This window comes from Haliaeetus albicilla, chromosome 1 (assembly GCF_947461875.1).
Source record: "Haliaeetus albicilla chromosome 1, bHalAlb1.1, whole genome shotgun sequence".
Taxonomy (NCBI): domain Eukaryota; kingdom Metazoa; phylum Chordata; class Aves; order Accipitriformes; family Accipitridae; genus Haliaeetus; species Haliaeetus albicilla.
Window position 1 is genome coordinate 72,893,213 of NC_091483.1, and position 21,891 is coordinate 72,915,103.

At 38.2% G+C, this 21,891-nt stretch overlaps 1 protein-coding gene across 6 annotated transcripts in view; it reads left to right on the plus strand.

Moving 5' to 3' along the window:
* SORCS2 (sortilin related VPS10 domain containing receptor 2) overlaps positions 1-21,891 on the plus strand; it is a 581,857-nt gene that overhangs the window by 441,388 nt on the left and 118,578 nt on the right. For all 6 annotated transcript variants that reach the window (XM_069794263.1, XM_069794279.1, XM_069794269.1 and 3 more), the window contains exon 4: positions 18,377-18,541. In XM_069794263.1, coding sequence (XP_069650364.1) covers positions 18,377-18,541 — 165 coding nt within the window. The remainder of the gene's footprint in view (positions 1-18,376; positions 18,542-21,891) is intronic.

Sequence of the window (21,891 nt, forward strand, 5' to 3'; positions counted from 1 at the left end):
GCAATTTTTGTCTACACGAATTGTACAAAAGCCACTCTGGGATATAATATTTCTCAAGCAGCCAAATACTGTTCCTCAGAGGTTCTTAAAATTACTCTAGTAAATATATTTTGTATGTAGATAAAACCAAAATAACTTAAATCTTAGAATGATTTGCACTGCTGTAATTCTCTGCCATATTTTGCTGCCATGGTATATATCCCCACTTGTATTGCAACACACTAGTACTGCTTTGAAGTAAGAATCATACTTGATTTTCCTTCATTTTAGCCATTTGTCTTTTACAAGATGACCATTTCAAGGTGGAAGGCTATGGTACACACTTAATGCTTTCCAAATTGCTATTGAGAATGGAATGGGTTGAATTCAGAATAGATATTGGGGAGTGAGGGAGACAAAAATTCTGATAATTCAGCAGTATTTCCAAACTGTGTATTAATTTATTTGCAGTGGGACTCCATGGGTATTAATGTCCTGCTTTATCATATTACTCCCTAGCCCACTGGGAAAGCTTGTCTTTGCAGAAGACAAAGCTTTCTTGGGATTTGGTCTGAGGGAACGTTAAGAACCTCCAGCAACCTCTGTATCTTCTCTTCCATCTGCAAAGGGCACTCTTGATCTTGTATTCTCCAGAGTACAGAAGTGTGTGTATTTATTTTAATAAAACTTCAGATTGAGACTGTGCACAAGTGCCTCTTGAAAAATATTTTTAAGGATCTCTCTGTGATCAGACTATATCGTTCCATTAATTCAACTAAACTGATCCAGAACTTGGCATCCAGAAACACCAATAACTCATAATGCTGATGGAGTGACCTTCTTTCCTGAGGCAAAGAATGGCTTATACTGACTTGTAGTCAGCGTGATTTAACATGATGTGACTTCTGATTCCTTTTTACTAAGTAATTCAAGTATGGTCCATTCAGAATTTGTAATATAATGGTGAATGCTGTGATTCTGCTTTTTCTTCAGAGTGGTGAGACTGCTAGTGGTAATTACTGGATCTAAAAATAGATATATTAGCTAACTTTCAGATCAGAAATAGGAGGGGGGAAATGGAGTGCTAATACAAGTGTTAACTTTTCACACTGAATTGAGCACCTCTTGATAATATGAATGTCACCGAGTACTGGTGTGCTATAGAGGGTAAACCAGCTCCAAGGCCTAAATTCTTACACCTCTGAAAACCAAGACAGTCATCACAAATTGTTTTACTTCAATAGATGGTCACAGAAAACCCAATTCTGCAGCCTCCTCTTACATAAGAAAGGATTACTTACTTCGCTAGAACACCGTATATGTTAAAGTGAAGAAGGACTCTATAGACCCCTACCTCCAACTCTATTTTTTTGAAAGGTCAAAATAGATCTGGACTTCATAGATTTAGCCACAATTTTTACACTGGCAAATGTGTTTGAACCCGATTTTGTAGCAAGGGTTTTTGTTTCTCAGGGTAAAGATTTGTATCTGTTAGACTGAGCTTCAACAGATTTAATGGTCTTCATGTTTGGCTCTGTTATTTCTAGAGGGAACTATGAAGTTCAATGAGTGGAGGTTATACTTACTTTATGGAAAATCTGCTTTTGAGACTTCTTTTGACAGCACAGATGATGTTTATTTTTCTTCACCATACTGTTTGTTTCCTTGTTCATCAGTGGCTAGTATTTTGATCTTCATTATGCCCATTGCAACAACAGTTTTACATTATATGGTCAAAATGCCAGTGTGTAAAATGAGAAGAAACCCACACAGGATGAAACCTGTGTGCTTTTTTGGAGAAGTGTAAGTAGGGATATTCTGAAGTACTTACAGCAGAGGACAGTTTACTATTAAGTCATATTTTAATTCCGTCATCTTAGCCCTACAGTGCACATAAGTATTATCTCCATTATGTTGACAGGTATTATAAAGCAAAGACAGGTGAGGTAAACAGTCCCCCAAGTCTTAGAGTGAATTGCTAAGAAAATCTTAAATACAGCTTGGGATCCTGACTCTCTCATGCCTGCTTTTGCTGCCTGCCCATCACAGCCACATCCTTGTTGGGATCCAAGAGTCATCTTCTGGTGGATCTTGTTTAAACTATTAATGTAGCAGTTTGTCATAATGTACTGGTCTATGACCAGGGTGGGCATTTTTGCTGTTCTTTTCTAGAGTGTAACCTTCAGCAGAGGGTTTACAGACACCCATCTCAAAATACAGCAGAGTTGGCATAGCTGTAGGGTCTTGTGTTGATGGGGAAGGCTTTGTGAGCATGTAATTTTATTACAAATCTTCTGTTAGAAAAGGCTGTGTGGTTTTTGCAGGCATGATATATGTTTGTGGAGTGCAGTGTGCTTTGGGAACAGTTACTGTACCTTGTCAGCTTGCATTATGTTACAGCATTCACAGCAAATTGTTTTGTTACCATCACTATATTGCAAAAAGTACTCTTCAGTGAATGAAACTTCTGAAGGTGGGGGTTTTTACTCTTTATATTTAACAAAGTCAGTATGGATTAATAAAGGTCATAGCTGATTATTTTGCCTAAAAATACAACAGATAGATTTGGGAATAGGTACAAAAAAATATAATACATTCCTAAGTTCTGAAGGCAAATGTAGACAGAATACTGACATAAAACCAAACCATTTTTCATTATATGAGAATTTAGAGTATCACAGGATCAGCTGTTGCTATTGTGCTAGATAATGGGAACTACAGACCATCAAATGCTTTCCTGGGGGGGGCAGATCTGGTAAAGATACAGGGCAGCACAGAAATCACTTTAACTACAACTTTTGATGGAGATGCTTATATGAATGTTTAAATTACCTATAACCTACACTGCTCATTCTCCTTCTACTTCAGTGATAGTTTGTCAACTTGCAGTTTCACTTAGACATGAATAACCGAGAGAAGTCAAAAGATGTACCTGGGGGCTGGAGGAACAAAATACAGAAATTCCCAGCCTAAGCATGGTAAATCTTGGACACTAATGACAATACAAACTTGAAGTGCATATTGTAACATGATCTATATCCCATTAATGTTTCCAAAGCCTTGCAGGCATGTAAAGACTTTGTCCCTATTCATTTTACTGGTGAAAAAAACAGAGATAACCTCTGGTTAATAGGTTATGATGTGAACGTGTAGGTAGGCTGCAAAATTTAGCTGTTTTGTTTCTTTCCAAGAAATGTCTCAATATGAGGCAGACTTTTTTCAGTGGGATTGTTTTATTGTAGAACTGATTTTAGCTGGAAATCAAATCTGCACTATGTTGAGCCATATGGCCCCAGTTCATTGAAAAATGTTTCTCTGTAGCAGATGTAGGTTCCATACTCCATAAGAAACTGTGGCCTAAATCTGAATTCACAAATTCTCTCAAAAACCAAAGACTAAACATACTAACTGTAAATATTAATGTGAATAAGAAAGATGTCAACAATTGTTTTTTATTAGAAAAATATTGGCATTGTGCTGCAGCTGCCCTGCCTGGTTGGATTTCCATAAAAACTTGTACTGATGACCTGTGCCTTGTTCAGCAAGGGAACCAGAGATTCCCCTGATGTCACAGAGAGAGACAGAGAGAGAGAGAGAGACGGGAACCAGATAAGCAGGTCTTCCCTGAGGCTTGACAGGTTGGGTATGTTGTTGTTGAGAGTTTGCAGGGATTTACCATTCCCCAGAATTGATATAGGCCACTCCAAAAAAATAGCTTTAACTTCATCTTTCATCCTGTTTCAACTAACTGTTGGCAATCTGACATTTCTTAGTCAGAGTTTGTTTTCCAGGGGAACAGTTCAGCTTCTCAATGGCTTGCAGTGATTACTCTCAGTTAGCATGGTGCCACAACAGGTTGTTTGGGCACCAACCTGCATTGTTCTCTTTTATTCTCTTCCTTCTTGGCTGCAGTGATTATAACAGGGTGAATCACATCTAACCTTTCATTAATACCCACTGCCATGATTGTTTGCAAAATCACATTCATAGCTCCATGATACTGAAAACTCTTCCTAGTGATAAACCTTGGAAAAGATGCTCAGAATAGGAGGCTAAGCAGACTCAGGCTTCTCTGTAGGCATAGATTTAAAATCTCTGAAAATTGTGGAAAGCATGAAAGAAGATGATATAATTGGGAATTTCTGATGCCGAGCAATTTGCAGATCACACCACTAGTGTATCAGCAGTAGTACAATGAATGAAATTAATGGAGCTGCTTTCTGTATCTGACGGTGGAAATGAGGGCAGTGTGTTGCTCATATGAATTAATTTGCCAGAAATATTTGATGTCTCTTCAAAAATTGCCAGGCTCTTATTTAGGGGTCAAAAAAATAGAATTGAGTTCAAAAAACACTCAGCAGCTCTCAGCACTTGGAGTGACCAGTCTGGTTTGTGCAGCTGTATTTATTTACTTTTATCATGGTTGCACCTACAGGCAAAGGTATGACTGAGCTCGGCACTGTCCAGATGTGAAGCAGAGAGACAGTCTTGCCCTTGGCAACTTGTAATCAGGCACACAGAGAAATGGATGTGCTGAAGCTGTTTGAAAACTTAGCTAGGACTGTAGGCATGCTGACTGCATTTTAGGTGGTTGGATCCTCTTGCTGCTTTGTTTACGAATCCTAACTTCAGTATTACTTCTGCGTCCACAGTCACCACCTTGATTTATACAGCTAAAACTCACAGAAATTTTGGTTATTACTTTCTGAAACGTTCTGATTTAGGATCCTTTGGTTCTGTATAATCATGCAATATTATTTAGTTATCAAAGACAAATTATTTCACAGACCACAGAAGTCTGTTTGGCAGCAATTTGGGAAGACTAGCCGTCCACCTGGGCAATCTTTCTTCTTGAATGAGGCTTATTTTTTCTCTTGGTTTTGGGGGGTGGGGTGGTGTTTTGTTTTGGTTGGGTTTTTTTTTTCTGTAAATATAGCATCTTTGATGTCTTTTAAAAAGTCCCATAGGCCCTTTTGTTTCAGTAGCAATAAATGAGTTATAGCCTATTCCTCTACAAACTTTTTCTTGTCTCCTTATTAATTCTATCAAAGAAATGCCTAGGAGCAAGCTGATGAAGTGAGGTAGATTTGACTGTGAGACACTGTCACGCAAGAGAGTAAATAACCCTCTCTTCCCCCTGTTCCCCACCCCCCCACCCTCCCACCCCCCCAGCATCACTGAACTGTTTAACTTGCAATAAATCATCAAGAACTGTTAGTAAATTAGTATGCCACCTGGGATGGGATGTTGATTATTGTGTGATTTCTGTTAACTTTTCTGGAATGGGCTGCAGTCTCAGATGAGTGCTTCTTTCAGGAAACTCACTTGTAGAAATGACAAAGGACCATTTTTTCTGGATATAGATTATACTGAGAGTTTTTAATTAACTTTTAATTATGTGATAGAGGCTCTTCATATCTCCTAGTGTTTCTTTTTTTATGTCTCATCCTTTATGACTAACTCACACCACTCAGCCTCCACCCAGTTAGTTGTGTTGGTGCTTACAAGTTTTTTTGAGCATTACCTCAAATACAATTGATCTAAAAGACCATAAATCTTATGCTTTTTATCAGTTGCTAGCTATGGTCCAGGGCTACAATGGATTAAAACTTAAGAGGTGAAGGACAAGATGTCCTGGAAAGTTATACTGGCAATGATTTTATAAACTTAAGAAAGTACACTATGTTGTTTGCAGGGCTAATACCAACAGGAAAAAAAAACCCACAGAACAAAAAGCAAATTTTGAAACAAATCTGGGGACCAGAAAAGGTCATTTGAATGTATTCTAGAACAGAGATGAGCAATTAAACATTCCTAATTATAACTGACGCTAGAAAATCAAGAGTGGAATCTCATCCTTCTAATTTAGGAATCTGAGATTCTGACTCATCAAAATGTTAGGGGCTTGGACTATGGGGGACAATCAACCCCACTTTACCTAGGCATCTAGCTTTCTCCAACAAGATGGATAGGAACCTCTGAAAAACCCAGAGGACAATCTAGTCTTTGTAGCTTCAGTGCTTGCCCTTCACTATAGGTTGTACAACTTGTGCATCACTTGTTTTGTATATCCCAATTCTTTTATTATTATTATTATTATTATTATTGTCTTTTATTATTGTTATTATTATCATTATTGTTTTCTTCTTTTCTGTTCTATCAAACTGTTCTTATCTCAACCCACAAGTTTTACTTTTTTTCCCCCCCCGATTCTCTCCCTCACCCCACTGGGTTGCGGGGAAGTGAATGAGCGGCTGCGTGGTGCTTAGTTGCTGGCTGGGGTTAAACCACAACAACAGGGAGCAGCATTTGTGGGGAACAATGTGGTGGTCGTTGTTGAAAAAACAGCAATTGTTAGGTGCTTCCAATTACACACATATTTTTTTTTAGGATGGTACTTTCAGAGCCACATTCACTGTGCAGGCTGGAGAAATGAACTGGTAGGAAACGTGAAGTTCAACAAAGTCAAATACAAAAAAAAATCCTCTACCTGTGATGGAATAACTCCAGCAACTGTATAAATAGGGCTGGCTGGCTAGAAAGCAGCTTTGTAGGAAAGATCTGGGGCTCCTTGTTGAACTCCCAAGAGTGGAGCAGTGTGCCTTTGCAGCAAAGAAACCCAGCCACATGCTCTGGAAAGAGTGTAGCCAGCAGGTCCAGGGAAGTGATCGTTCCCTTCTGTTTAGGAATCTTGAGACTGCATCTAGAATAGGTCCTTCAGTTTTGGGCTCCTCCAGACAAGAAAGGCACTGACATACCATAGGGAGCCCAGTTGAGGAACAGCTAGATCCAGAGCTAGGGCACAAAAGACACGAGGAGCGGCTGAGGGAGCTGGGCTTGTTCAGCCTCAACAAGGCTCAGGGGAGATCTTATTGCTGTCTAAATCAGGGTGTGCATGAAGCTGGAGTCAGACTCTTCTCAGCTGGACTGGAGGTAGAGCCAACAACACCAGCTGTAACATGGGAAACTCCCAACAGCTTACAGTAAAACAAATTTTTATGATGAGGGTGGTTGAACACTGAAACAGACCATCCAGACTGTGGGATCTCCATCCTTAGAGATGTTCAGGACTGGACGAGACATGGTGCTGAACTATGTCCTCTACTTGGCCTTGCTTGGAGGAGGAGGTTGGATTAGATGACCTCCAGAAGTCTCTTCCTACCTGTATGTGTGTATTATTCCCTTCTCTTCAGCGTTCTAGGAGTTACACTGGACAAATAACTCCCAGTAGCTACATAGCCTGTCCCTTAGCACAACAGATGATCTGAGGAGTATAGGCAAAGGAGAGGGAAAACAGTGAGATGAGCTGAAGTTGTTATCTAGGAATAAAAACATGTTCATTTGAAAGGAAAGAAAGAAAGGGGAAGACTGTAAAAACATGCAACTTCCAAGTAAAAAAGCTATATTCTAATGCAACACCTGGGCAGTATCCATCTGGGTCTATCACACACTGGAACTGCATCTCCCAGAATGATACCTAATTACCAGCTGAGATTAATTGTTTTATCCTTTCTGTCTAACCCAGGTTATTTAAGACTGCCTGTTCAAATCCAAAGATGTACAGGTCTGTGTTCTGTTTGCTGTGTATGTGCACACCAGTTGACCAGTAGATTTAATCAAAAACATGTATCTGCACAGCTGAGATTAGAAATTGGCTCTGGAGCAGTAAGGTGTTCTTCCCTCATGGAAGTTAACTCTAGGATAGTGAGACCACTGGAAGCATCAGTATAGTATGGTCTTAATGTACAGTAAAGGGCTGAAATTTATTATTCAGTCATTGGAAGTAGATGGTACTTTAAACTGAAAGGTTGAAGTTGCATCGCAGTAGGGTTTTGTTTGTTTTTGGTTTTTTTTTCATAAGAACAACTGGTATTAATATGAGCATTTTTTCATGATTGATACTTATTTCATTGACAGCATGGAGGGGGGTGGTGTGTAAGAAGGAAGAGTTGCTTTTTTATTTAGTCTTAAAATTCATTTTGTTAATATGGGGCTGCTTCCAATAGTCCCATATTTACTTCCAATATGCTTGAGACAGTCCAGTGACTTGTGTTGTATCTGGTATGTTCTGCTAATGAAATCAAAATATGAACAATATGGCCATCCTGAGGAGAATAGCGGAGAGTTTTTTTCCCTCCTTTCTTTGTTGAAATGCAATTGTTCCTGCCAATATATCTTCTTCAATATTTTGTTCCCATTCCTGAATTTCTCTGGTTTTGTAGTTCCTCCATTTCCCTTTTAACAGCACCTGTAAGCACATACGTATTTTTATTCCCATCTTGTTGGTATTGATGTGAAATGTAGAGAAACTGTGATATATGTAAAGTCTCATAAGACATTGGTGTTACAGCCTCAAGAGTGCAAAATCTTGTAAGTGCCAATGTGGTGGTAAGACCAATGTTTCATTTCAATTCTGCTTTGGATGGGGTCAGTCCCAGGGTCTGCAAAATGGTCAGTTTGCAAAGTTCCTGCTGACTGAGAACAGAATTGGCACCCAGAATTCTGAGAACAGAATTGGTATCCCAAGACTAATCTTGGTCTGATGTTTTTAAAGCTCTGTGTAGCTGTCTGTCTTAGAAGGAAAAATAACGATATCACCTGGATTTTCTTTTTCAGTATCAGCCATAATTCATAGCTGAATCTCTAACAATATTCTTGCCAAGAGAGAAAGCTCCTGAAATCTTACTAGCTGCCTTCTGTGTCTGTAAACACACTGCCAGGATCCAAGCTTTCCACCTTCTCATTTTCAGTAAAGTATTATGTTAAAAAAAAAAAAAAAAAAAAATCCCCTGGATTAATTACAAACTTTTCATGAGGATTAAATGTGAGTAAAAGTGAGAGAAAGGGGATTAGTAGAAATGTTTGTGCATTTGTTTAATTTCCTTTCCTATTCACTTTTCAACTTTTCATTAAAATGTACTGAAAAGGAGCCAAAATAACATGCTTGGGAACAAACATAGAAACAATAACCCTTGCCCCTGAATTTTACCAATCTAGCAAATGAGCAAAAGAACATTGTTTCTGTCTTGGTTTTGATGACATGCAGCCTTTTCTCTCTCATACATATAAGAATATGTGCAGAATTGCCTAAGGTTTAGTAATCACAGCATTCAACAGGGAAGATACCAAGACTTGTTCCTGCAGCGACACATACAAGTACTCTAACAGCTGATCCACAAAATCAGTGTCTCTGTCCCAATAAATATTTTCTATCTATGAGCGTAAGGTGGAAGAGCCCCAGAAGGAATACCCTGTCCCCCTAATTCGTTCATGGGCCTTAGGAATCATGCTGGTAAATCTTCTGATGTAAGTTTTCAGCAATACATTTCAGTTACGGCAAAATGATGCTTTTCAATAGAAAAAATGTTTTACACATTATCTTTCAAAAGCTCCAGTCAGCACCCATCCCAAGTACACCTGGAGAAAAACTAGTGCAATGAGTGCCAGGCATGTGCATTTACTATAACCCTACCTCAGTATAAAATGGGTACTTTACAAGTGCAGAAATCTAAGCCGTGATGGAGGAAGGTTTATTATCTAGAGTGCTGCTAGAATAAGGCACAGCAGTACTGTATGCTTCTGAATATAAACCCTCTATTCTTCGGTGAAGTCCTTTTTCTATTAATGAGATTCACCCTAATGGGACCAAAAATTACTTTAAAAGACATTTCCTTTCTGCTTTTCAAGGGCTTTTTTCCAGTCCATTTGGACTGGATATCAAAGATAAGGGGAAATATTTCAATGGCAAGAGCTTTTATAATTAAGCTTTGTAGCCTACATAATGGAGATATGGCCAAATTCAAGTGAAAAGTAATTACTGTTTTTCCAGCATTTGCTTCTGCTGCTCTGCCTCCGTTTCTACTCCCCCTTCCATTTTCCCCTTCAAAACCACATAATCAGTTGTGCCTTACATATGAAAGACTTCCTCAACACAGCTCTTTCCCCCAGGTTTGTATTTTCCTCTGTGGTCTAGGAGAGAAAAGCTGTTCAATCTTTAACTATACCCAGACCTCCCTTAAGGAGAGAGCTCACATTCTCAAAAGGAAGCGGGTGCTTCCTGAAGGGTAAGGACTTTTAACAACTCACTTCATAGTGCCAGCTACCCCTTTAGGTATGGGAATGGACGCGTTCAAAATACAGTGTGAGACACATCTGAGAGACTTTGTAAACGACGGTAAGATGGGCGTGATGTTTATTGTTTTCCATTCTTCAAGAACCTCTCCCAGTCACTGGAGCCTTTCAGAGCTCTCAGTGATTTCAGCCAGCTGCTTCAGCAACTTTGGATGCAGCCCATCCGTTTGCATAAACCTGTGGGTATTTGCAGATGTACGTGTGCGTGCGCACACACGCGCACATCTCCAAGTTTGGAAAATGCTACTTATTCTTTATGATTTGTAACAGAGTCGTTAAGTACATTGATCTCCATAAGAAGTGTTCCATGGAATTGGGAGAGAGAGGAATATAGGTACTTGAAGTTGATGCCTCAACTGGTGTTAGGGATATCTTGGCAACATTATGGGAAGGCCTTTGGCTGCGAGAACACCAGGAACCCGTCGAGTAATTGGGATTGGAGGGGGCAATTTGTGCAAAGTGAGATTCCCCAGAATAATGTTTTGAGAGCTCTCTTTTCCAGTTTTCCTAGAAAATTATTATGCAGCCTTATAATAGAACTGAGTTTCATAATAAAAGACCAAAAGGCACACCTGTACTATTTTTAAGGCAGACAAGTGTTTACCTATTACACAAGATGATGAGGTCCTGATCAATCCCATATGACTCATATTTTTAACCACCACAACTGCCTTTCTTTCCTTCATATTTTCTTCCCGTCCACTAATTACCATCCATGTAATTTGTCTTTCAGTTTAGTCCAGTTTTTGCCGCTGACAAATTAATGGCTGGTGACTAGGAACTGTTTGACCTGTTTCTTCATTAAATTAGATCAACACACATATGCACTCATTTGCTGTGCATCCATTATCCTGTTTGGGAAGCATTGTTTATTTTTCTCTGTGATGTCTTCAGGAAGAAAATATTTACAGGTTTATTGGAGGTTGCAAAATAACTTCTTGAATTAGATTAGTCTGTGAATGCCCAACTTAAATAAATCAGTGTGTGCCTGTTCTGTCTGGGAAATACTGATGTTTGTGGAGATGTTGGTGAGAAAGAGTCAAACTTGCCCATTTCTGTTGTGCAATCCAACTCCCTTTTTTTCGTCCAAGACACGCAAAATGTCCTTATTTTATGGGCATTATAAAACCTGGTTAGGGAACATTCCCCTGCTGTGACAAGAATTGGCACTATGCCTCCCCCAGTGCTGTTCCCCATTCAGACTGCTGATTTAGAGCATACTGGGAAAGACTATCTGATTTAGTTCCAGGTATACTGGAGTGCATAGTTTTAAATGAAACCATTTGAATATGCAAAGATATCAATATGATGATCATCCCACAAAAAATCTGAACATTCAGTTTTGCTCTTTTTAGATGTAGGAACTACACGAAGGATATATAATGATCACTTTTGCTGAAGAATTAGCAATAGCCAAGCTAACATTGGACCATGCAGGAAGACCAAAGGACTCTTCTGTTTTCACTTTAAACAGAGACAAAAAAGTAGGATCTGTAACAAATAGTATTAGGTTCCTTTATGTCAATCTTACGTACCTAATCAAGCCTCTTTTCCTCTCAGTGTATGTTCAGCCTGTGCCAAGAGATCCACTGGATATATTAAAGATATTCCTTATTAATTAACTACTTGCTCATAACAGTGCCAATGTATTTTGCAGAAGATAAACAATGTATGTGTACCTTAGCTCTGCAAGATAGGTGCAAATAACACTAGAAAAAATAGCTATTAAAGAAAGAGCTGTCTATGAAGATGTTCAGTGCAGTTTCTCCTCTCCCTCTGCTGTGACCTTCATCATATTCACACCTCAGTATATTGCAGGAATACCAAATTTGCTTAATATGTGCCAGTTTTTTTAGAGTTCTAGGGCTAGCGGCACGAGTTATTGCTCTGAAATGTTTTTGAACAGAGCATTCCTCATGAAAATTTGGCCTGCCATGCTAGTAAACTGACAACAATTTTTTGGTTCCAGCAGATTACAGATGGATGAGATTTCTTCCCATGGAGGAAGAGGTAATGATCACCTTGCTTATCCTACCCAACACTTCTCTAAATAAGAAGACTGAAGAATTGAGCTGTAATTGGTATCCCCTGGAGAGGTGGTGTAGTCAGCATCTTTGAGGTGTTCAGTTATAGACATCTGGCAGATTTAGATGTATACAGGTTGCCGACAAAGTGCAACAGGGCAGGATTTTCATGCTGGTCATCAATATCAGTCAGGACTTTTGTAGGTGTTTCTCTGTGGGCATTCATTATTTATGATATGTAACCACCCTTAAACTTGCTTCCACTATAGTGAATCCCTAGAGAAAAAACAACTATTTCAAAACTTTCCTACTATGATCAGATATCATTTCAGGCTTGCCTAGTTGCAGTGTGAGCCAGTTGTTTTCTGTCCAGTTACTCTGATCACATTTTTCTTTTAAGGTGCTAACTCTGGTATTCATTCCTTCTTCACCATGTCTCATGTGTTACCAACTGCTTCAGTTGGTAACCAGCCCATTTTAAGATCCTAACCTCGTAATATTCACTCCACATCCTAAAGTGCCTACTATGTTGCTGGTACTAGATAAATAATATTACACCTTCAGCTGTGATATTGCAAATGATGAATGAGCTGACCACAACACAGGGGAGACGAAACTGTACTGCGTGCTTTCCATTCGCCCCACCAGGATTGCTTCAGATGGCCTTTGATGGTGTCCTCAGATTATGTGATCAGTGTAGTGGATATTTCTCGGGAGCCATCCTTAACATTCCCACCTTCCCTTCCCTTATGGCGGTTCTCACAGAGACTGCTTGCTGTTTTGAAATGCATCTGTGTGACAGCTTGAAAGGGGCTCTTCAAGTGAAAGTGTGTACAAATTCTAGAGGAAGCTGTGAATGCTTACCATGAAAAGTAATATACTGTTCTGGGATTTATGTACATTCATGTATGTATGTATTCCATCAATGTGCATTTACGCAATTAGGTTGTGCACAGAAGCTGATTTTCTAGCTCTTAATTTTCAGTGATTCATTAGTGATTAGATTCACTAATAACTGACATCTGTGAGGAGTGATTTTGGGTGCAACTTCCTGGAAAAATCTACAAGATTAAACTGCTATCTGGAAGGCATTTTTTTTCACTCTTCTTGGAATTACCCTGGGTTGATTCTTTAGATATTGTTTTTACCAATATGAGAGTAAAGGGACTATATTTCACTCTGCAACTTTGCAATTTTTGAGTTATCAGGTCTTTCATACCATCCAAGATAAAAATCATAACCCTTGGCAGTCCACTTTGTGTGTTTTATGAATGCCATCTGAGAAGCAACATCTCATTTACAATTGGGACCAGGAGCTAGAGTAATTTCTGTATCAGCCAAGCATATCTAATAACACATAAATAATGTAAACTGTAAGAACAAGAAAAATAGATGAGTTAGTTACTTAATCTGAAAAATGTTGAGGGTGTTACTGCAGTGCTGCAAAGCTCTATGAATACTGCCCCGAGATTGGCAGTACTGCCACAAAGAATATTGCTCTTCGGAACACACGTAGGCATGCAGGTTTATGTGATGGTATCACTAGGAGTTTGGTGCTGCCCTGTGCCCAGCAGCCTGGTCTCCAGTTTAGCTCAGAACCTTCATCTGGGTGTTGACATTACATGTTCTTAATGGCAATTATTTGACCTTAGTAGGGATGGCTCATAAGTTTGCATTGTTAAGGTTTTTGCTGGAGTGAACTCTTTAGGACTGAATCCCCACAGCCAAATCCAGGTAGAATTCACTCCAGTGGGAGTTCAGTCTCCTGGAGGCGACTGAAGAAGTGTAGGTGCTTCCTGGGCACGCTTGGCCTCTCAGTGCATGGCTGCTGCGTGCTGAAATTAAGAGTTTCTGTATTTTGATTTCTTACGCAGCCCAAAGGAGGTTTCTTCCTTCAAGGTCAGTTTAGAGTGCTGGGGAATATGAAGTGTCTTGATTTCTGACCATATGCAAGACTATGGAATTAAAAAATGGTATGTCTCATCTCTCTCACCACTTCCTGCAGAAATCTCCTGTGGCAAGTCAGATGCTGAGTCTAGAAATTTCTTTATGATGGACATTTTGACTTTTTTTTTTTTCTTTTTTTAATACTAGAGAAACAGAAAGGAAAATAAAAGCTAGAATTAAAATTAAGATCAGTTGCTGAAGCTGAAAGAGACAGCACAATTGTAATAGGTTAGAAGATTGCCTTGTTTTAGAGAAAGTGCTGATTAAGATCAAATTTATCTTGAGTTTACATTTTGATTGGACCTAAACTGAGGGGAGGGGGGTTGTATTTCAGACCCAGTGCAAATGATGCATGTTAATATCCTGTGTTTATTGCCACTTGAAATTACAGCATAGCTTTGAATTGCTGCCAAATCTACAGTTAAGACTCCCTAGTAATCACTATGATTATTCCAAGTCTTCATGGTAATAGCGGAAGAAGAAGTATGATACGCAAGCTACTGTAGCCTAAGCTGTCAGAGTCTTTTTATCCTTTGGGGCTCACATTGTGGTTCCACCCAGTAGAGGGAATGGTTAGACATGCACATTGGCCAATCAGTCCTGAAAGAGAGATTAAATAAATGGATTTAATTACGTTATTTTCAGATTTATTTGGCTTTTATATTACTGCCTGCCTCACTAACTTTTCCTAAAATGAGGAAAAGCATAGCTTTTCTTTATTTTTGGAATGCTTTAATTCATATGTTGGCATGGTGTAGTATTTTTCATTTTTATTAGAAATCTTTTTTGCTTTCCCCCTGTTGATCTATAACATATCCTATTTTTACTCATTTTCTTTACAATCCATGGGATAGTTTATCTCCTTGAAATATTCTTTTACCTCTGCTTAACTGTTGGAAGTTGTAGATTTACACCTGATCTGAATGTATACACATGTTTTATTGTGGTTTACTTAGCTGATGGGAGATTAGGAAGAGAGGTCAGGGATAAACAGAAAAATATAAAGTTACGATTTACTAAAAAAATATTAGAAGAGTCTCACAGGAGGGAGAAATGCTCTGTAAAATGATGTTTAAAAGAAGCTTAAGTGAAATTTAGATGTGATTAAAATCTGTTCTGGTTTTGGATACACAATTATTCAAGCAAGTAGTTGTTTATTTTGAGTTAAAACCCTCAGCAATCACTGTTAGTCGGCTCTCCGGATAGTATGTCCCAGTTGCATCCCTTCATCAGTTGCTAGCAGGAAGGTTTTGCTATTTGTTCCAGTTACAAAGTAAACAAAACTTGTTATGGAAAGCATTTAATGTGGGTACAATATTTACTCTGGAATATTTTCCTCAATAAGTAGTGTTAGCCAGCAGGCAAGTCTGAGTACCCAGTGTGTTAGCTGTGGGAAGCAAATCTGTATGCCTAGCACATAATGATCAGTTTAAACTATTGAAATATAAATCAGAACACTGAGTGAAATTCAAAAATATTTCATTAAATGAATTATGATGTGTGTGTGAATAAAAATATAGTTAGGGTCTTTGCCATATATGCTTAGATGTCTACAATCTTTAGGCTGGTTTTTTTCTGATAGATTGAACTCCGAAAGATACATAATATTTTTGAAGGACAGCATTAGCAAATATCACAGTGTGTTTGCATTTCATTATAGCTAGCATTTTTCTTATGACTTCAGTTTCTAGAATGATGGTCTCTGCAAGCTGCTCTTGGGTCCTCATTATGAAACTTAGACGTGCCTACACTCAAGGCTCATTAACAGTGAAAAACACTCCCAAATTTATAAACCTCATTCCTTTATTATTTTGAAGCCAATATTTTGGTATTTTTGGAAGCATAAGATTTATTGTGCCAGAAAAAGCAAGCAAGACAATAGTGCTTGTAGTCCTGAGATTGCCATTCTGTACAAGGGCAGTTTAAACCTTTTCTGGAGTATATGCCATACTGATTTGTTGTCTTAGTTGTATACATTTTTTAAAAACATTAACAGGAGAGAATGAAGATAATGATAATTACAGAAAGTGTTAGTTGGACTAGAAGACTGTATCCAAAGATATTAAGCTTTCTATATGGAATTACTACCTTACTGCTTCTAGTGATACAGCATGGAAGGACTTGTACACACTGCAAGCTAAGCATAGGTGTCAGGACCAGCCTTGTGCATGAGTTAAAATGCGAGGGCGTGCTCGGACACAAGCTTCATCAGGAATTGTGGCGCTCACATTGCAGCTTTGCTTGTGGAGTTTACTTTAGCACAGTTCTGGGTCCTTCTTTCTGTGATCTGGTCAGGAACCAACAGGAATGAGCACTATATAGCTTGGTCAGCATGCAGATAGTTTGAATTCATTTTTTTCCAAGAAAAACTAGCTATTTTGAGGCTGAGTTGCAGGTGGTAGTGTGGCAAGGAAAGTACAAATCTCCATGCTGGGCATAAAAGCTTCTTCACTCCACCTTGCGATGCAAGCAAAGGGACAGGGCAGCACATGACAGTCACATTCAATTTTAGGTTGGTGCCATGCCCTCTGCAGAAAACCTGCCAAATGAGTGTGTTACAGGAACCTTTGAATGCTGTATCTAGGCCACCAGCAGCATATTTGGAGTGTATATGGTAATAAATTAAACAGATACTGCCTGAAGAGTTTACCAAGAGACATAGGAATGAGAGATGGCATTTGTGAAGGTGTCATTTATAGAGGCTTTCCAATAAAAATGACATAGTTTCCTACTCTTGGGTGAAGTACGTAATTTAAAAAATAAAAGATCATAGCAAGGTTATGGGCTATTATCTTGCTCTTACTGACCTAGTCACACAGTTAATAGAAGTACCTTTGGCTTAATAGATGCTTTAGTGTGGGGTTTCAGTGGTGGACCATGGACCCTGAAGTACGTGCAACTCTCATTCAACAATGTACTTCAGTATGTGCCCCGTTTTAGATGTATGAAAGCTATGCAGAAATTAGTGCTACTGTGTATGTGCTTCAAGTACAAGTGCACATGCTTAAGTAACCTGTCAAATTAGAGCATCAACAAATGTTGTATTTATAGTTTTTCCCCCAAGACCAATCGCAGTAAAAGCTCAGTCCAGCTGTCACATCTGTGTAATTCATTAGAAATTTTGAATTTTTAACTTCAGCTTTAGTTAAAAAAGTGACTACATAAAAATTGTACTGCTTTGTCCAATATTTTTCTTCCTCTGTATTCACATTATTGTAATTCTGTTTGCATAACTTGTTGCCATTTATCTCTGTAAGCGATTTACAGTCACTGTATCACAGTGATCAGTATTCTGTGGTGTCATCTACATCATCTGCTAAATATTCTAAATACATTTTGAATTCAGGGGTTTTATTTTTTTTAATTGTTTTTGAAGTGTAAGCCAAATACAGCCCAGCTGGGCTTTGAAAATCTGTTTTGTTTGTCGGCTATCAGTTGATAAAGGCACCTTTTTGAATGCAAACTGGACCCATTTGACCTGGAAAGACAATAAAAATGCATACTCACATTGGCATTTTTAGAACCACCCTATAACACGCTGGCCAACTGCAAAAGGTGAAGAAGTTGAAAATTCTCAGAAGAGTGAAATTCTCATTAAATTATGTGGGGAGAATTTCTTTGTTGCTGAAAGCCTGATATGAAGTTCACACAAGGAGACAGCTCAAGCTATTACTACGTTTGAGTCAAGGTATTATTCGGAGATGAGAAGGAAATGCAAATAATTGATCGGCATATTTTTCTGCATTAAAGTGAATTGCCTTTTTATCCTAAATGTTGCAGCAGGAGAAGAATGGTGAAGCAATGGAGAGATGTTATAAACTAGTTCTTTCTCCTGGGTCATTCTTCTGATATAACTATAGCAGTGATTTTTACATTTAGTATTTATAAAGGCATCCTCACTAAATAAAGTGATGTATTTATATGGACATGTTAAAATGAGTCATTACTAGTATTAATTCTTTTTTGGTTAGACTGGAGATTTTCTCATGTGGCCTCATGAACCTTGCACAAGGACAAAAATCTAAGGCAGTCGTTTTGAGAAGAGATGAGGAGCGTGATCAATTTGGTGTGATTTGCAAGAGAAGCTATAGAATTTAACATTCACAGATTTGGTCAGGGAAGATTAATAGGATCTTGCAGTCCTTATCTCTTAGATGCTTTTGAGTTTCTTGTCCACAGAATTTTGATAGGTAAGGTATGTACAAAAGTGACATTTACACAAGAGAAATAAGGCTGTGTTGCCTGTTATAGAGAAAACGGTCTTCTGAATATATGTTGTTGTTTTTGTCTCTTAGATAATTCTTGTAAGTTCTTCCCATAATGACCGTGACCAAAGCCTTTTCATAAGCATGGATGAAGGAGCCACCTTCCAGAAACAACCCATTACTTTCTTTGTGGAAACTCTCCTTTTCCACCCGAAAGAAGAAGATAAAGTACTTGCATACACCAAGGAAGGCAAGGTAAAGCTTGAAGATACTGCATTTGCTTGAAATTTAGGAATTACTTTGTTAAGGAGATATAAAACAGTTCTGATATGCTGATTAGTGTTGGGTTTTATGAAATACCAGTTGCCCAGAAGCAAATCATAATGTGGTTTTGAGGTTTATTTAAAAGTTTATTGTCTTCATGTCCAAATCTTTGTTTTTACCGTAATTTCAATCCTGGCATTTTCAGCTGATATGGATATTGGTAATATTTATCCTCCTGCATAATATAGTTAAATAGTACCTCTGAAATGTGCTCCTCCCTAGAAAGTGACCATAAGCAATTGCTCTGTAATTTATAGTGTAGTAGAAAGTTAATGAAGCTGAAACAGTGCCTCCAAAGGCCGTTCATGGGATGTAAAATAAAGTAATATAACAAACTGCATAGTCGTACAGCAGAAGAGGATTTGGGGAATCAGTGAATCTGTAGAAATGCAGAATAATTCTCTCTCTTATGATGTATTTATACCACTTTCAGATTCAGGAGTTGTATCATGTTTGTAAATTTTGACCATCTTTCAGTTTTCTTCTGGTTAAATTATAAAGTCATTTTTCTGGATGGGTTAGGCTAAGCACTGATGTGTAAGTGTGTAAGTGTGTGGTTCATCTCTTTTTCACAATGCTGCAACTACAGCTGTAAAGTCACTGTGATTCTGGTCCTGGTAGTCATCTTGACTCACTTCCATCATTACTCCTCTTTTAAACTGAAATTAGTAAACTCTAGTCCATTTTAATCCTTGTCAGACTTCACAGAAGGTGTACATTTAGGTGGTGAGATTAGTCAGAGAAAGTTGCACATGCTGCAGCCAAATAGTGCACTGATTTCAGTGATGTTCTATCAAGTCAACCTTTGGGATATTTTCTGGGATATATGTTAATATCTGATCCCAAAACAATTCATGTTTACAGGCATGTGCAAATAAGGATAGAACTAGAATAAAAAACATATCAAACCAAACTCAGTCACAAATTACATTAAATATTTTACTTAGCAGCTTCAATTTGAAATCCTAACACAATTACAAGTATGTTGAATGCATGTTATGTAAACAAAATGCTTCAGGGAAGCCTGAAGTTATGACAAGCCTATGTTATGAAAACCTCTTTTTTCAGTTTGACTTTTGTTTCTGACAATAGATAGAATTCCTGAATTCTATATAGTTACAGAATGGCAGAATCTTTAAGTGCAAGAGTCCAAAGAAGTGTATTGAAGGAGTTAACCAGCCCACAACAAGTGGGTAGAAATATTTGCCAGGAGAGAGAAAGAGGCAGAAGCATAAAGTGAACCATTTGCTTTGTGTTTTGATGAATAATGCATCATAGGGAGATTTTTCAGGCATTTTATACTTGGATAATCTTCCAAAAGGAGCTATGCTATTATTTGCCACACCTAAAATGTGACTGGACAAAAAAAACATACAAAATATTCAGGAAAGAATAGTTGTGCAGGAGTAGCAGGAAGGGTTAGGTTATCTGATGGACTTTTCTCAGGCTTTCAATATGACACTAAAAAGAGTCAACCATAAAGACTTACTGGACAAGTCCTACATCTTTACCTAAAATGTGCAGGAATGAAGGATGCCTTTAACTATAACTGGGTCAGTAACCTGCTTACATTTTGTGTAAGGTCTGATATATTGGGCCTAGAAGGGAGAGGAAGATGAAGTGATGTTGGCAAAGGAGGAGTTGAAAATCAGAATTGCAACTTGACATAAGAAAAGGTCACTGTACTAAAATCAACGGTCTTGAGAGATAGCGTTGATCTGAATTTGGCCTAGGGAGATGGTATACTCTAGACTTTTGAGTTAAGTAGCTTTACCTTCACTGAAAGAAAGTAGTATCAGGATGTAACACAATCTAAAACTCAGGAGAAGCTGTTACCTCCTGTAACTCAAATGATTTCTTACAAAGGCACTTTTGAGAATATAAGGAATACAGGATCACTTCCTTCATAAATAGCAATCAGCAAGGCTTCTCTGTCTACTGGAGCATCACGGCCTTTCTCACAACTTCTGATGTGATTTAGGGCTTATTTTATATTGCAAAATATGCGTTCTTTCATTCAGAACCCTAGATTTTGTTTAAATAAAGCTCTAGCCTCTAGCTGACACTATAAATGAATGCAAATCTAGTCAATATGGTTGGATTAATCTATTTACTGCCTCAAATCTATACTCTCTTTTTCTGGCTACCTCAGTTATAAGGAATAACAATCAGCTGTTCACTGAGGCTGTATAAATGCTTCTAGATTTTTTTAAAACTTGACAGGGATGCAGTAGATTTTATTTGTTCATTTGGAAGCTGAAAGGATGAAAAAATGGCAAAGCTGAGAAAAGCATTTTCAATTTTTTTTAAAAGTGATTCCACATCTTTATTACATGGGTGGTAATAAACAGAATTATAAGATCTATTAGATGTGTTTGCTGAAGCCAGAGATTTTACTTGTCCACTAATATAACTGTTTTTACCTCATATCTAGTCTCATGTAGTAGTTTTATCATATGTACTTGTTAAAAACCAAACACATATGGGTCATTTTTTTAATTAAAGGAAGTTAAATGTGTGCATAAGTTAGTTACACATTATTTTTTATTTATTTCAAATACTGCATCGGTCAAAAATTCCTCTTAGTTTGAATATGCCTTATTCGTCCTACTTCAGTCTCCCTTACAGTAAGACTGCAAAGGCTTCCCCCTACACTAAGTCAAACTGTTCATCCATAAGCTCCCAGACTTCAGTCTTAAATGTGCATGAGGGGAGGTAGTTTGGGTTTGGTGGTAGGGGTTTGGGTTTGGTTTGGTCTTTTTTGGCACCTACTGCACAGGCATCACTGTTCTAATGACAAGAATCTTTTCTTATTTTCTTCTGAAATTCATCCGTGACAAAATTACATCCCTTTGTTCCTGTGCCAGTGTTGCCCCTTTTCCTAAATAGCTCTTCTCCCTCTTGCCAGGAACCTCTGATTTCTTGGCTTTCTTTGCAACTTGGACACCAGGGCTAGGGCAACACATTAAATGATCATCTCTTCCAGATTTATAGCAGTCTGCTGAGGCAGGTAACTAACTGAGCAGTGTCCACCCTTTTAGAAAGATGATCAAACCAATGGTTATCTTTTCTGTAATGACTGCGGTGACAAATGTTTGAAGAAATAAGAAGCTTAGGTTCTCCATCCTGCACAGTCTAGCCCATTCAAAGCCACACGCCTCCCTCCCAAGAGGTTGCTCTAAGCTATATGCTATAAAATACACTGGTTGCAGCAAACCCTAACCCACATAATAAAACTAAGATGAGAAAGTTAGCAGGCAAATCAGGAGCCTGGCTCTGCA